At 38.8% G+C, this 16,873-nt stretch overlaps 1 protein-coding gene across 2 annotated transcripts in view; it reads right to left on the bottom strand.

Moving 5' to 3' along the window:
- Positions 1-1,882: 1,882 nt before the first annotated feature.
- The window catches only part of nckap1l (NCK associated protein 1 like), a 51,111-nt gene continuing 36,120 nt past the window's right edge, over positions 1,883-16,873 (bottom strand). The window contains exons 17-32 of one of the 2 annotated variants that reach the window (XR_014029491.1): positions 16,698-16,830; positions 15,540-15,659; positions 15,221-15,360; positions 14,996-15,127; positions 13,500-13,718; positions 12,407-12,537; positions 10,751-10,848; positions 10,569-10,662; positions 9,892-9,974; positions 9,678-9,758; positions 6,198-6,291; positions 5,999-6,115; positions 4,034-4,143; positions 3,762-3,851; positions 2,752-3,677; positions 1,884-2,593 (exon numbers count right to left, since the gene is read on the bottom strand). Coding sequence is in view for 1 of the 2 variants with exons in the window: in XM_081357829.1 (XP_081213955.1) it covers positions 3,561-3,677; positions 3,762-3,851; positions 4,034-4,143; positions 5,999-6,115; positions 6,198-6,291; positions 9,678-9,758; positions 9,892-9,974; positions 10,569-10,662; positions 10,751-10,848; positions 12,407-12,537; positions 13,500-13,718; positions 14,996-15,127; positions 15,221-15,360; positions 15,540-15,659; positions 16,698-16,830 (1,759 nt within the window). In the remaining variant the exon portion in view is untranslated. Of the gene's footprint in view, positions 3,678-3,761; positions 3,852-4,033; positions 4,144-5,998; positions 6,116-6,197; positions 6,292-9,677; positions 9,759-9,891; positions 9,975-10,568; positions 10,663-10,750; positions 10,849-12,406; positions 12,538-13,499; positions 13,719-14,995; positions 15,128-15,220; positions 15,361-15,539; positions 15,660-16,697; positions 16,831-16,873 lie in introns of both variants that reach the window. The other variant, XM_081357829.1, reaches the window with a different exon arrangement.

The following is a 16,873-nucleotide window of genomic DNA, read 5'->3' as shown; positions in this document are numbered from 1 at the left end:
GGGGAGTTAGCGAGTGGCGGAGGAAAGTTAGCGAGTGAACAAGGCGGAGGGAGTTAGCGAGTGAACGAGGCGGAGGAGAGTTAGCAACTGAACGAGGCGGAGGGAAGTTAGCGAGTGTACGAGGCGGAGGGAAGTTAGCTAGTGTACGTGGCGGAGGGAAGTTGGCGAGTAAACGAGGCGGAAGAGAGTTAGCGAGTGAACGAGGCGGAGGAGAGTTAGCGAGTGAATGAGGCGGAGGAGAGTTAGCGAGTGACCGAGGCGGAGGAGAGTTAGCGAGTGAACGAGGCGGAGGTGAGTTAGCGAGTGACCGAGGCAGAGGGGAGTTAGCGAGTGAACGAGGCGGAGGAGAGTTAGCAAGTGAACGAGGTGGAGGAGAGTAAGCGAGTGAACGAGGCGGAGGGAAGTTAGCAAGTGAACAAGGTGGAGGAGAGTAAGCGAGTGAACGAGGCGGAGGGAAGTTAGCGACTGGCGGAGGAAAGTTAGCGAGTGAACGAGGCGGAGGGAGTTAGCGAGTGAACGAGGCGGAGGAGAGTTCGCGAGTGAACGAGGCGGAGGAGAGTTAGCGAGTGAACGAGGCGGAGGGAGTTAGCGAGTGAACGAGGCGGAGGAGAGTTAGCGAGGGAACAAGGCGGAGGAGAGTTAGCGAGTGAATGAGGCGGAGGAGAGTTAGCGAGTGAACGAGGCGGAGGGAAGTTAGCAAGTGAACGAGGCAGAGGAGAGTTAGCGAGTGAACGAGGCGGAGGGAAGTTAGCGAGTGAACGAGGCGGAGGAGAGTTAGCGAGTGTTAGGGTTAGGAGGGTTAGGGTCAGGATTGATTTCAGAGTTAGCGAGTGAACGAGGCGGAGGAGAGTTAACGAGTGGCGGAGGAGAGTTAGCGAGTGAACGAGGCGGAGGGAGTTAGCGAGTGAACGAGGCGGAGGAGAGTTAGCGAGTGAACGAGGCGAGAGTTAGCGAGTGAATGAGGCGAGAGTTAGCGAGTGAACGAGGCGAGAGTTAGCGAGTGAACGAGGCGGAGGAGAGTTAGCGAGTGAACGAGGCGAGAGTTAGCGAGTGAACGAGGCGGAGGAGAGTTAGCGAGTGAACGAGGCGAGAGTTAGCGAGTGAACAGGGCGAGAGTTAGCGAGTGAACGAGGCGAGAGTTGGCGAGTGAAGGGCAGGACAGTTTGGGACTGGAACGCAGCCGTTGAGTAGATTCACTCGCTCTGTCCAAATAAACTTCCCTCGTCTACTTGTCTTGACGGAGTTGAACACTCTTCAGAATGGCGGCGGGGAAGTTTGGGGCCTTTTACATCACACCATTTTCAACTAAAAACTTTTATGTGTTTTGGCCATTCATTTACACAACAATGGCATTTTGGGGCCTGAAAACACAAAAACCTTTGAAAACGTTTTTTTTTTATGCGATACCGTTATCGTCTCTGTGTAAACTACAAAAACACGAATCTGTGGAAACAGTGAGATCATGTGTGTTACGTTCAATCATGTGTGTTACGTGTTCAATCATGTGTGTTACGTGTTCAATCATGTGTGTTACGTGTTCAATCATGTGTGTTACGTGTTCAGTCTACAGGCGTGTAGTGTTTCTTCACACAGTGACATCGCCACCTACTGGCCTGACAGCGGTTTCAGCCGTTTTCACCGATCTGTGTGAACAGGATTGATTTCGGCTGAATGCAACAAACACAGAGGAACAAATTCTGTTTTTAGTGCATCGTTGTTGTGTAAATACCCTGAATATGTGAGCGACTGACAGACCGAAGGAGGATGAGATTAATGAAGCATGACTGGAACAACGAGTTGTTCAACAATTTGTTTCTCTACAAATATCCTTTAAAATGTATTCATGTAAACCACCGCACATACAACTGACACAAACTTATTTTATGCTTATGTTGCCTTTTTATTTGACAGCATTTTAATGTTAATTTGAAAACCAATTTTTCATCATTTCTACATTTTGAAAAAACTTTAGAATATAAAGGCATTTAAACAAACACAAATATGGAATATACAGCACAATCACAGTCAGTGTTGAGAAACCGTTAACAGTTGCTTCGAGTTTTTCTGTGCAAATAATGGTGAATTTGTGAAAATGATCTACATAAAAATACAACTTTCATTTATTAATCATCATGACAACGTTAAAACAGAGAACAATATACTTTAGAGAAAAAACCTTTTCCAGTGGATCTCAAGTTGTAATTAGACACAAGAAACAGCGAAACAGTTACATAATTATTATATGCAGCGGTATTTTCAGCAAATTTCATACGTCCAATAGAATCTAGTTTAAAGTCCCCCTGTGGTGAAGATCCAGCTTTTAATGTTGTTTATGTGTCTATGTGGTGTTTTTAATCTGCTTTAAGACAAACCATGTGTAAATTCATAAGTCGACAGCATTGCTGAGTATTTCCACCTTAAAACTGCGGTGAACCAAAGACAGTCTCAAAAACACGCTTTGAAATCGCTGGTGTTTCTGACGTCACAAACTACCTTGTAACCAATCAGATCAACGTGTGATCGTCAACCAGTGGTTCTCTGAGCTGAGGGAGTGAAGGTGACGATACACAGGGCAACTTTTTGAGCAATGTTGCTGGGCAATGTTGCCGAGCGATTGTTGCTTGGGCACTTTCCTATTGAAAATGGGCAATAAATTTCTATCTGGATACTTTAGATCGGTTGTGGGCCCTGTGTCTCATCTAGTTTCCTGTTGACGGCAACATTGCCCAGCAACATTGCTCAAAAAGTTGCCCTGTGTATCATCGGCTTGAGTGGAGGCGGGGCTCATTTGCATATTCATAGAACCACGTATACTAAATGAGGCAAGGGTGTCGAGTTACATTCAAGATATTTTAAGACATGAAGAAACATTTTTCAAGAAAAAAAGTTTTTAAGTAATTTTGGTGATCAAAAATTAGTTTTAAAGGATAGAATTATTAACTACAGGGGAACTTTAACACAATCATCCACTATTAAAATCAAACCAGGTGCATATCAGTTTAATCTGTTAAACACACACTACCAGTCAAAAGTTTTGAATCGGTAAGATTTTTTATGTTTTTGAAAGAGTCTCTTCTGCTCACCAAGCCTGCATTTATTTGATTAAAAATACACAAAAAATAGTAATATTGTGAAATATTATTCTAATGTAAATCAGCTGTTTTCTATGTGAATATATAGTAAAGTGTAATTTATTCCTGTGATCAAAGCTGAATTTTCAGCATCATTACTCCATCCAATAATCATAAATATTTCTTGATCATCAAATCCTCATATTAGAGTGATTTCTGAAGGATCATGTGACACTGAAGACTGGAGTAATGATGCTGAACATTCAGCTTTGATCACAGGAATACATTACACTTTACTGTATATTAAAATAGACAACAGTAATTTTAAATTGCCATAATATTTAACAATATTACTGTTTTTTTGGGGTATTTTGAATCAAATAAATTCTGGTGAGCAGAAGAGACTTCTTTTAAAAACATTAAGACTCTGACCGATCCCAATGTTTGTCAGTAGTGTGTGTGAGATCCAGAGTCAGTCCTGGTTTGAGTTCAGCCCATCGTGTGGACGAAGCTCTTGTGGACTTCTCTGTAAGCGTTTCTCAGGAGAACGTACGGGAAACACGTCTCCAGCATGTCTTGACTCAAGAACGGCGACTGATCCACGATCTACAACACACACATGAGAAAAGACTTCATTCATAAAGCATTTATAGATCCTGAGCTCATAATAATCCTCCAGAGATTCGTTACCATGTGAAGAATGAGATAAACCGAGTCTCTGTTCTTTACTTCCACTCGCTCCACGTTCTGACCAAGCTGGAGTAAGATGGAGGACGCCACCTACACACACACACACACACACACACACACACACACACACACACACACACACACACACACACACACACACACACACATTACAGATGAGATGTTCTGAGTGACGTGAAGCAGTGTGAGATGAGTGTGTGTGTGTGTGTGTGTGTGTGTGTGTGTGTGTGTGTGTGTGTGTGTGTGTGTTTCACCTTCAGGAACTCCTGCAGTTGTGTTTGTATGTTCTTCCTCTGGACGGTGAACATGGCGGCCGCCAGATGATTCACTGCAGTCGCCAGACAGTGGATGTTGTTCTGGTGTCCTAGAGAAGAACACGACAAGCTCAAGCTCAACACAGGGCTTTAGGGTCGCTCTACACCGGGTCATTCGTGTGTTTTCTGTGATCCGGTGTAAATGCTCTCCAAAACACATTGGAATCCAAACCAACTCTGAATCCATTAAATCTGCATATAGCGCTGGAATTGAAGCATTGACTTCTTCATGATTACCCGACAGACCCTTAATTAAAAGCGCTCATGTTTTTAGTAATACATTTTTCATGTTAACCCTTTCCCCGCCAGCATTTTTGATCATATTCACAAAACTTTCATGGCACCCAGAATTTTTTTTGTAGGAATATCTGAACCATTTTATTATAGCTTCATGCATTCTTTTTTATCAACACTTGTGGGTTGTCATCCAGATGGGATTCAAGTGGATTTATGATGGACAGATGCACTTTTATGAGGACAGATGCACTTTTATCATGGATAGATGCACTTTTATGATGGACAGATGCACTTTTATGATGATAGATGCACTTTTATCATGGATAGATGCACTTTTATGATGGACAGATGCACTTTTATGATGGACAGATGCACTTTTATGATGGATAGATGCACTTTTATGATGGACAGATGTACTTTTATGATGGACAGATGCACTTTTATGATGGACAGATGCACTTTTATGATGGACAGATGCACTTTTATGATGGACAGATGCACTTTTATGATGGATAGATGCACTTTTATGATGGATAGATGCACTTTTATGATGGACAGATGCACTTTTATGATGGATAGATGCACTTTTATGATGGACAGATGCACTTTTATCATGGATAGATGCACTTTTATGATGGACAGATGCACTTTTATGATGATAGATGCACTTTTATCATGGATAGATGCACTTTTATGATGGATAGATGCACTTTTATGATGGACAGATGCACTTTTATGATGGATAGATGCACTTTTATGATGGATAGATGCACTTTTATGATGGATAGATGCACTTTTATGATGGATAGATGCACTTTTATGATGGACAGATGCACTTTTATCATGGATAGATGCACTTTTATGATGGACAGATGCACTTTTATGATGATAGATGCACTTTTATCATGGATAGATGCACTTTTATGATGGATAGATGCACTTTTATGATGGACAGATGCACTTTTATGATGGATAGATGCACTTTTATGATGGACAGATGTACTTTTATGATGGACAGATGCACTTTTATGATGGACAGATGCACTTTTATGATGGACAGATGCACTTTTATGATGGACAGATGCACTTTTATGATGGATAGATGCACTTTTATGATGGATAGATGCACTTTTATGATGGACAGATGCACTTTTATGATGGATAGATGCACTTTTATGATGGACAGATGCACTTTTATGATGGATAGATGCACTTTTATGATGGACAGATGCACTTTTATGATGGATAGATGCACTTTTATGATGATAGATGCACTTTTATGATGGATAGATGCACTTTTATGACGGATAGATGCTCTTTTATGACGATAGATGCACTTTTATGATGGATAGATGCTCTTTTATGATGGACAGATGCACTTTTATGATGGATAGATGCACTTTTATGATGGACAGATGCACTTTTATGATGGGTAGATGCACTTTTATGATGGATAGATGCACTGTTATCATGGATAGATGCACTTTTATGATGGATAGATGCTCTTTTATGATGATAGATGCACTTTTATGATGGATAGATGCACTTTTATGATGGATAGATGTCCATCAGACTTAAAGCTTTTGTTTCAGCCTGAGATGATCTACATTCTCCCATCATCTACCGCTTGTAGAAAGTGTTTCTGTTGTCTGTGAGACTCAAACTCACCTCCCAGTTCTCGGCTGTAGAACGAGTTGGGATCCAGACACAGGGTGGGTAGAGACACGGCTATATACACCATCAGAAGACAGCTGATCTTAAACTCCTCCTCGAGCGACAAGTTGTCTGGCGAGGAGAATAACAGGTTATACATCGAAACAATCAGATTAGATTATCTTGAGACATTCCTCCTTTATCAGGACTTCACCTGTCTGCATGTTTGCTATCGCCGAAACCAGTGCAGGGTCGATCTCACATCTCAAACCAGCAGCCGAAGACATCTCATACACACCGAGAGTCATCTACACATGATCAGAGATGAGGACAGTCAATAAACAAGACATCTCAAACACCGAGAGTCATCTACACATGTGTCTAAGTGGTGTCCGCAAAATAATCTTTTTTGATTTAATGATTGAATGACTGAATGATTGAATGACTAAATGATTGAAAGACTGAATGATTGAATGACTGAATGATTGAATGACTAAATGATTGAATGACTGAATGACTGTATGACTGAATGACTGACTGAATGACTGAATGATTGAATGACTGAATGACTGACTGAATGACTGAATGATTGAATGACTGAATGACTGAATGACTGAATGACTAAATGATTGAATGACTGAATGACTGAATGATTGAATGACTGAATGATTGAATGACTGAATGACTGTATGACTGACTGACTAAATGATTGAATGACTGAATGACTGTATGACTGAATGACTGAATGATTGAATGACTGAATGACTGAATGATTGAATGACTGAATGACTGAATGATTGAATGACTGAATGACTGAATGATTGAATGACTGAATGACTAAATGATTGAATGACTGAATGACTGAATGATTGAATGACTGAATGACTGAATGACTGAATGATTGAATGACTGAATGACTAAATGATTGAATGACTGAATGACTGAATGATTGAATGACTGAATGATTGAATGACTGAATGACTGTATGACTGAATGACTGAATGATTGAATGACTGAATGATTGAATGACTGAATGATTGAATGACTGAATGACTAAATGACTGAATGACTGAATGATTGAATGACTAAATGATTGAATGACTGAATGACTGAATGACTAAATGACTGAATGACTGAATGATTGAATGACTAAGTGATTGAATGACTGAATGACTGTATGACTGAATGACTGAATGATTGAATGACTGAATGACTATATGACTGAATGACTGAATGATTGAATGACTGAATGACTAAATGACTGAATGACTGAATGATTGAATGATTGAATGACTGAATGACTAAATGACTGAATGACTGAATGATTGAATGACTGAATGACTAAATGACTGAATGACTGAATGATTGAATGACTAAATGATTGAATGACTGAATGACTAAATGACTGAATGACTGAATGATTGAATGACTAAGTGATTGAATGACTAAATGACTGTATGACTGAATGACTGAATGATTGAATGACTGAATGACTATATGACTGAATGACTGAATGATTGAATGACTGAATGACTGAATGACTGAATGACTGAATGATTGAATGACTGAATGACTAAATGACTGAATGACTGAATGATTGAATGACTAAATGATTGAATGACTGAATGACTGTATGACTGAATGACTGAATGATTGAATGACTGAATGACTGAATGACTAAATGACTGAATGATTGAATGACTGAATGACTGAATGACTGTATGACTGAATGAATGAATGACTGACTGAATGATTGAATGACTGACTGAATGATTGAATGACTAAATGATTGAATGACTGAATGACTGTATGACTGAATGAATGAATGAATGACTGACTGAATGATTGAATGACTGACTGAATGATTGAATGACTAAATGATTGAATGACTGAATGACTGTATGACTGAACGAATGAATGATTGAATGACTAAAAGATTGAATGACTGAATGACTGAATGATTGAATGACTAAATGATTGAATGACTGAATGACTGTATGACTGAATGACTGAATGATTGAATGACTAAATGATTGAATGGCTGAATGACTGTATGACTGAATGACTGAATGACTGAATGATTGAATGACTGTATGACTGAATGACTGAATGATTGAATGACTGAATGACTGACTGAATGACTGAATGATTGAATGACTGAATGACTAAATGATTGAATGACTGAATGACTGAATGATTGAATGACTGAATGATTGAATGACTGAATGACTGTATGACTGAATGACTGAATGATTGAATGACTGAATGATTGAATGACTGAATGACTGAATGACTGAATGACTGAATGATTGAATGACTAAATGATTGAATGACTGAATGACTGAATGACTGAATGATTGAATGACTGAATGATTGAATGACTAATTGATTGAATGACTGAATTACTGTATGACTGAATGAATGAATGATTGAATGACTGAATGACTGTATGACTGAATGACTGAATGATTGAATGACTGAATGATTGAATGACTGAATGATTGAATGACTGAATGACTAAATGACTGAATGATTGAATGACTGAATGACTAAATGATTGAATGACTGAATGATTGAATGACTGTATGACTGAATGACTGAATGATTGAATGACTGAATGATTGAATGACTGAATGACTGAATGACCGAATGATTGAATGACTGAATGATTGAATGACTAATTGATTGAATGACTGAATTACTGTATGACTGAATGAATGAATGATTGAATGACTAAAAGATTGAATGACTGAATGACTGAATGATTGAATGACTAAATGATTGAATGACTGAATGACTGTATGACTGAATGACTGAATGATTGAATGACTAAATGATTGAATGGCTGAATGACTGTATGACTGAATGACTGAATGACTGAATGATTGAATGACTGTATGACTGAATGACTGAATGACTGAATGATTGACTGACTAAATGATTGAATGACTGAATGACTGAATGATTGAATGACTAAATGATTGAATGACTGAATGACTGTATGACTGAATGACTGAATGATTGAATGACTAAATGATTGAATGACTGAATGACTGTATGACTGAATGACTGAATGATTGAATGAATGACTGTATGACTGAATGACTGAATGATTGAATGACTAAATGATTGAATGACTGAATGACTGTATGACTGAATGACTGAATGACTGAATGACTGAATGACTAAATGACTGAATGATTGAATGACTAAATGATTGAATAACTGAATGACTGTATGACTGACTGAATGATTGAATGATTGAATGACTGAATGACTGAATGACTGTATGACTGACTGAATGACTGAATGATTGAATGATTGAATGACTGAATGACTGAATGACTGACTGAATGATTGAATGACTGAATGATTGAATGATTGAATGACTGACTGAATGACTGAATGATTGAATGACTGAATGATTGAATGACTGAATGATTGATTGAATGATTGAATGACTGACTGAATGATTGAATGACTGAATGACTAAATGATTGAATGACTGAATGATTGAATGACTGAATGACTGAATGACTGAATGACTGACTGAATGACTGAATGACTGACTGAATGACTGAATGATTGAATGACTGAATGATTGAATGATTGAATGATTGAATGACTGAATGATTGAATGACTGAATGACTGAATGACTAAATGATTGAATGACTGAATGATTGAATGATTGACCTTGATGTCGAGCTCGGGCTGGATAAAGTCCTTCAGACATTTGATGGGTCTCATGAGAAACGGACAGTGTCTGTCCATGATCTACAGATGGAAATGACCAGTACAGTGATGTTATAGCAGTATATTACAACACATCATGCATTTATTATTATGCATGCACTATAAGATCTGACAAATACAGATATAATATTAATGAACATGAAGAGCTTCTCACCTCGGCGAGAGCGTCTTGGACCATAGACCGAAACGACAGAATCACCCCAATAATGGTCACTCTCTTCAACACATTCTCACAGCCTGGAGGAACATATGAGATAAATCAGCGATTCATTACAGAAAGAAGACACAAGAGAAGATTTATGAACGAGTGAAACACTTTAGACCAGGGCTTCCCGAACTTTTGTCCTTGGAGAAGTTGATAGAATTATGCTCTTTTTCTGTTTATTTTAACTTTTGACATGAAATAGAGATTCATCACATCTATTTTCCAAATGCATGACTGTACTGTGAACAATTCGTTGTTTTGTGAACATTTTTTTTTGACTCTATACTTTTTAATCAAGAAATCCTAACTGGATCTTCTGGTGAAACGACTTCACCTTGTGTAAACGTGATGATTATATCTGTTCATACACATGCAAGGCATTTCCCATTAAAATAGTTTTAATCAAGGGTAATAATGTAATAATTATAATTCAGAGAAATTGGTGATGTGTGTGATCCTTGCTTTTTAGTTTTACTAAGAGTGTTTTATGATTTATTTATATGTAACAATAAAGAAGCTATTATGATTGTTTTTGAGAGGAATGATATTGGAAAGTGTCCAAAAATGCAGACAAATATGTGAGTAAACTATGTGAGGATTTTATCTTGAGTAATGAAGAACTGTACCTGTCAGCTTCTTCTGAAGGTCAACCATCGCCTCAGGCTTCTCAAAGTTAGCTCTCATTTGCACCAGGACATCCATGTTGTCACTTACAAGTTTCTGAAAATGAAAACATGATTTATTTCAGTCGTGTTTACACTGTATGACTGTAAATTAGCCATGTTTGTGCTTTAGAAAGATGTCATGCCTTCAGTTCTCCAATTTGGGATATGATGTGCCACATGAGGTTCTCATTTAAAAACTTCATTCCGTACGGGCCGATCAGTTCAGCCAACGATCGCAAACCTACAGACAAATATGTGTGTATTAAACATCAAACCAGCGTTTAACACCATTTCAGACACCAAGAGTCTTAGTGTATGCAATCAGAAACTGGATCAGAAATATTTCCTTGAGTAAAATACTTTTATTATGCGGGTTGAATATATTTGTATTATTTTTCTATCATGACAACTCTCTGAGAGTTTAGTACTGGATATGACAATATTAATGCATTTGGTTGTGGCGGAATAGATTTGCAACTCTTATTGTTGCTGATGATGATTATTATTATTACTGCTGCTGATGCGCCATCTAGACTTTCATGATAAAACTTTGTATTTTATGTTACTGTTGCTATTACAGTTTTTTCCAATTGCTAACACACTAAAATGACACACACAGCACAGTTATTGAAACTGACACACACAGAGCAAAACCTCTCCAAAAGTCTAAACACATTTTCTGCTTTACACACATTTTGCAATTCAAAATGGCACTTTTTAAACACACTGAACACGGTTCTCTGCATAACACACAATAATCTGGCATAAAGTCACATGATTGCCATTTCAAAACACTGCCATTCAAAATGACACTACATGATCTGATTGGCCGATACATGTGTCACCTGACCAAACACCTCAATGCTTAACTGTTAACACTTCAATCTTTTTCATTTTCCAGTTTTTTCGTGAGCATATTTTTCAGTCCAGTGTAAATATTTCTGCTGTGCATTTGTTGCACTGACTTGTTTGGTGAAAAATAAACAAATACATGTTTCAACAGCATGTGTGTGTGTCTGCAAATATTTCTGTGCATGTGAACAATCTGAAGAACTTTCTACAATTTAAACTATTTTAGTATTATGGCGAAGCACACTAAAGATGAGAGTGCTCTTCATTACGCCCAACAGTGTGTAGTTGGTCAGACAAAGATCTGGGAATATAAATGAAGTGTGTGCCATTTCGTGCAAAAGTTTGATTTTGATAATGATATATGTGTAGTTTTGGTTGCAGTGCTTCATTTTGCAGGATATATGAGGTATTTTGCAGTTTGGGAGTGTGATTTTGTGAATAGTGTTAAGTATTTTGATAAAACTAGCACTATTTGCAAAATTGTGTGTTAACAATTGGAAAAAACTGTATTAACCGTTCACACAATGTAGAGCTACTAGCTAGTGTTTGACTGTTGCAATCATTGTGGTTGCGTTATTTAAATTTCTTGTGCCTCAGGATCTAAATCAGGCTTAAACATCTACGGCTCTATCACAGCGCCTGCCATCTTGAGTAGCAAAACACATGACATGCTTTAAAAGAGGGCGTTTTGAAAATGAGTGTTTGAAAATGAAGATGAAAACAATAATTGTTACAAATATTGGACCTTTTTGGTGCATAAAACTGTAAAAACTTTCCTAAACTAACTTTGAAAAACATAATATAATATGTGAAACTGCATTGCATGTCCCCTTTAAGAATGCATGTATGAAAGTGAAGTTGAGGGGGTATACAGATGCAGTGGCTATTGAAAAATGTAAAATAAACTACTTAGCCTGAATATTTAGCTGAAATATCTTTCATCTTACCACCGATGTCAGAGTATTCCTCAGCACGAAAGCTCTGCTCGTTCTCCGTGTTCTGGTTGATGAAGCACTGTATGGTTGGACAGTGGACGATGAGAGCGCTGCTGGCCTGACGCAAGAGACCCTCGAGATACCTGACCACAGCAGACCAGGAACACAGTTAAACCAGAGACCAGGAACACAGTTAAACCAGAGACCAGGAACACAGTTAAACCAGAGACCAGGAACACAGTTAAACCAGAGACCAGGAACACAGTTAAACCAGAGACCAGGAACACAGTTAAACCGCAACAGCACGACTGCATGTGTTCAATGACTCGCTCATAAAAGCAGTCAGTTGTTTCATTCCTAAATATATCAGCGGTGTTGGGGAAAGTTACTTTTAAAAGTAACTAATTGTGTTACTTAGTTGTGGAAAGTATTGCATTTCCACTTTTCCTCACCTGGGCTAGGCTTGTTTGTGCCAAAATAGAACTTTTTCATTGAAAGGCTCTTTCACACCAAAGCTGAAAGGAATAAGCCTCAGGCTGAAAAATGTGCGTTCACTCCTTTACAGTAGAGGGCGCCGCTCAACAAACCTTTCACCTGTGATGTCATTCTGGATCACGGCAATAAAAAAATGAAGCACAAATGTGATGTTTATCTAAAGTAATTTTTGCAGTTTAGAATGGTTGAAGTGGATCATCGAAGGTCAGCAGCAAAGACATTGGTTAATAAAGTGAGATTAAATACATAAAGTATATTTGTATTATTTAGCATATTTAATTGCAGGCTTGCGTGATATTCAGATTTTTTTGCATTTCACTGTTTTTATTCATTTTGAGGAATTGCGTGATATAAAGTCAGAATTGCGTGATATAAAGTCTGTAAGATTACACTCAAAAGCTGGAAAAGCTGGAGGAAATATGATTTTATGAAAGGTGGCACGGCCTGAAAAGTTTGTGAAACCTCATTCTCATCTAGGGTTAGATCAGTCCTGGTCTAAATGGTTAGTGAACCAGCGGATGTGAACTACGGGATACACAGGTGACATTATACATCACAGTCTGAGCCTTGAGGAAACTGATGAAGCCGATGAAACTTCATGAGGTCTCACCAGGTAGTATAGAGAGTCGTGATGGTCTGAGCCCCGTACGAGTCGAGAGGTTGAGTCTGCTGTAACAGGACACTCTTCACGAGCCGAGCCACGTCGATGTTGATGTAACAGTTGAGGCATTGAAGACTCGACACGTACGCCTGAATCCCGGCCAGCAGGTCCGATGGACGGGCGATCTCGTGAGTGCTCTGGTTGTAACCCGCCATCTGCACGATCACCCTGCAAACCTCCATGTGTTAGGTTGAAGCAAACAGTGCTCTACGCTGAGAATAATGATTTACTAAACTCAGGGGTTTTTTACTCAATGCTTTTTCCTCTATATTTGACAGATGTGAACACTCTCAAACAAGCCTTTAAAGGAATATTCCGGTTTGAGAACTTTCCTTGTGGCGTCCAAAAGTCCGGATTACAATGAGGCATGTACAATGTGTGAATGAATGTTGAGGCTGTAAACATTAAAAGTATAACCACAAGACATAAAAAATATACCAGCGAACAAAAATAGGTTCTAAGTACGTTATAGAAAAACATAAGTTACAAAAAAAAAATTTCTGAACACTCAAAAATTTTATTTCTTGGATATCATTTTTCAACCATTATGGGAACGTTACTTTTGAATACTTTGAATACTTGTTACTTTTCCCCAAATTCAACTGAAAATGCAACTTTTAATGGCTTCTGCAGTCTCAAAATTATTCCCCCCCTTCATGACAAGCATCTTCAGCACTGAGTAGAGGCTTTCGCTGAAGCGAGATGTATAACAGACACAGCTTCTGTGTCTGAGGGATCTGAGCACGTTCCTCATGAGCAACGGCCTCCAGTTCAGGGATATTATTGGAGGTATATTGTCTCGAGGAACATTTAGTGCCTTCGCTATCTTTTTATATCCTGTGCCTTTGTTTGTGAAGGGCGATGAAATCTTCTCTTTTTTGACCATTCTTTTGCCATATTTCTAACATGCAGTAAAACGTGGCTCATAAAACCTCACCAGTTCAGATATTTCACGTGTTCTAGCTCTAGCACACCTGGTGCAACTAATGAAGCCCTTGATTAGTGAGACAACACCTGTTCTGCAGATTTCTGCTGTTCTGAGGGATTGTATTCAGGGCGCTGAATCATTTTGAGACTGCAGAAGTCATTAAAAGTTGGAAAAAGAATCGCTTCTTAACCGTTTCTGTTTAACGTCTAATTTTACTACCTTATAGCCATGATGCCTAAAACCCTAAAACAACTATACAGATTAAACAACACACAATTTTACATAATTTAACATGAAAATTAATAAACATTTTTTTTTTATAAAATGATAAGCCTCACATGTCTGGATTCATTGTTTGCGCTTCATGATACTCTTGTTTTTTTGTTTTGTTTAATAAAGCGACGTAACCTGGGATATTCCTTTAAGACACAATGTGTGATTGAGAGGATGTTCATTAAACTCATCCTGTGTTGTGATCTGAACAGTGCAGTAGTGAACACTACAGAAGTGCGTGTACTTGTTGAGTCTCATCTCCAGCTGTGTGAGCAGGAACTCGGCCGGCACAACGATGTGTTTGAAGACTGTGAAGTCAGCGCAGACGCTGTAGGAAGCGCACAGTTCTGTCAGCGCCATGTGCATCTTATCCAGACTACAACAGAAGAGAGCAGTCAGCTGGCATATCTATATGAAAGATAAAGATAGTTTTTTCATTGCTATACTGAATCTGTCGCATGATGCATACTTTGTGACGAAGGCTCTGTCCTTCCTGAGGCTCTCCGTCCCTGGTTTCTCTTTAGGCACGTCTCCTCTCTTTGGCACCGGTTTCTTCAGTTTCTTATTGCGCGCTGTGCTGATGGTCTCAGCGCTGTGCTTGGGCAATAACTAAAACACAGCAAAACACTAAAACAGTTGTGGTTCTTACTGGCTTTTTTGATTTATGGGCATTCATGTCAATTTTTTTTAAACTACTTTATATACATTCTTCAACCTAAAACCAGACCACTTTAATTGTAGTTTTGATAAGGTTGAGCTTCATACTGAGTTCAGTAGATCTTCTGTACCTTCTCGTTCAGGTTACACTGTTCGGCACAGATCTCCAGCACAACCGAACACGTCTGACGGGAGATCTCCTCCAGAAAGGCCACGCACAGCTTCAGGCTTTGCTTCTCCATCTCTTCAGTCTAGCCCACACACACACACAAGAGAAATATGACAGAACATCATTTAGTAGCAGATTTCCTTTTGTGAAATTGATCTATTGAAGGGATAGTCTACAAATTCTGTCGTCATTTACTCACCCTCAAGTTGTTTCTAACCTGTATTCATTTCTTTATTCTGCTGAACACAAATGAAGATATTTTGAAGAAAGTTTGTAACCAAACCATTTTGGGGGAAAAAATAGTCAATGGTGCCCCAGACCTGCTCTGTTCCCACATTCTTCAAAATATCTTCCTTTGTGTTCAACAGAACAAAGAAATTTATAGAGGTTTGGAACAACTTGAGGATTCAATTGAGGATTTGGATTCAACAACTTTCGGTGTAATATCCCTTTAATTTTGCTTAAAAAGCCATATTATGCTGTTTTATACAGTCTTGATGTTGTGTTGTTCAGGCTCTACTAGAACAGGTTTTCCTGCTTGAATGTTGATTATTCTCCTCATATTCTCCATTGTTGCGGCTCCTCTCTTCCCAGTCTGTCAGTAACGCTCTGTTTACTTCCTGTCTCTATGAAGCCCCTCCTTCTGAAAAGCACACTGTGCTCTGATTGGTCGGCTGGAGCAGTGTGTTGTGATTGGTCGAGCGCTTCGAGTGTGTTTGGGAAATGTCCCGCCCCTTACCATAACTGCCAGTTTAACACACTACTAACTAACTCAACCAGGCCCCGCCCCTTTATTCTGCGCATGAATTATTATAATGAGGAGGAAACTCAAGACTACACTGGAGGCGTTTCAGGAGTTCAGAAACACTGACTCTGATATAGAGAAGAACTGGAGCTTTATCATGATCACACAGCAACATTGAAAAAGCAGAATATGTGCTGTTTAAACAGATAGCAGTAAATTAGTGGTGCAATGGATCACAAAACTTACGGTTTGTATCATTTTTCATATCAGAAAAAAAAATATATATATGGGGGGGGGGTCGGGGGTTAATGTAACTTTGCTTTTCATTAATTATTTAAAGCTCAGTTGAAGTACGCTGATAAAGAGAGCACTGACCTCCTCTGGACAGAGAGGATGGAGACTCTGGCTGAAGTGTGAGCAGACGAGAGGGAACGCCATCAGGTATCGCTGCATAGACACGTCCTCGCCGCTCTGAGAGAACATCTTCTCAAACACACGCGAGTGGAAACTAAACATCACAGGAAACAGAAATCAAGCAGAGTCCAATTACT

The sequence above is a fragment of the Scardinius erythrophthalmus genome (assembly GCF_964197995.2).
Source record: "Scardinius erythrophthalmus genome assembly, chromosome: 25".
In the NCBI taxonomy this organism is placed as follows: Eukaryota; Metazoa; Chordata; class Actinopteri; order Cypriniformes; family Leuciscidae; genus Scardinius; species Scardinius erythrophthalmus.
The sequence above is the reverse complement of the archived record's forward strand: the minus strand, read 5'-3'. Positions and strand labels throughout refer to the sequence as shown.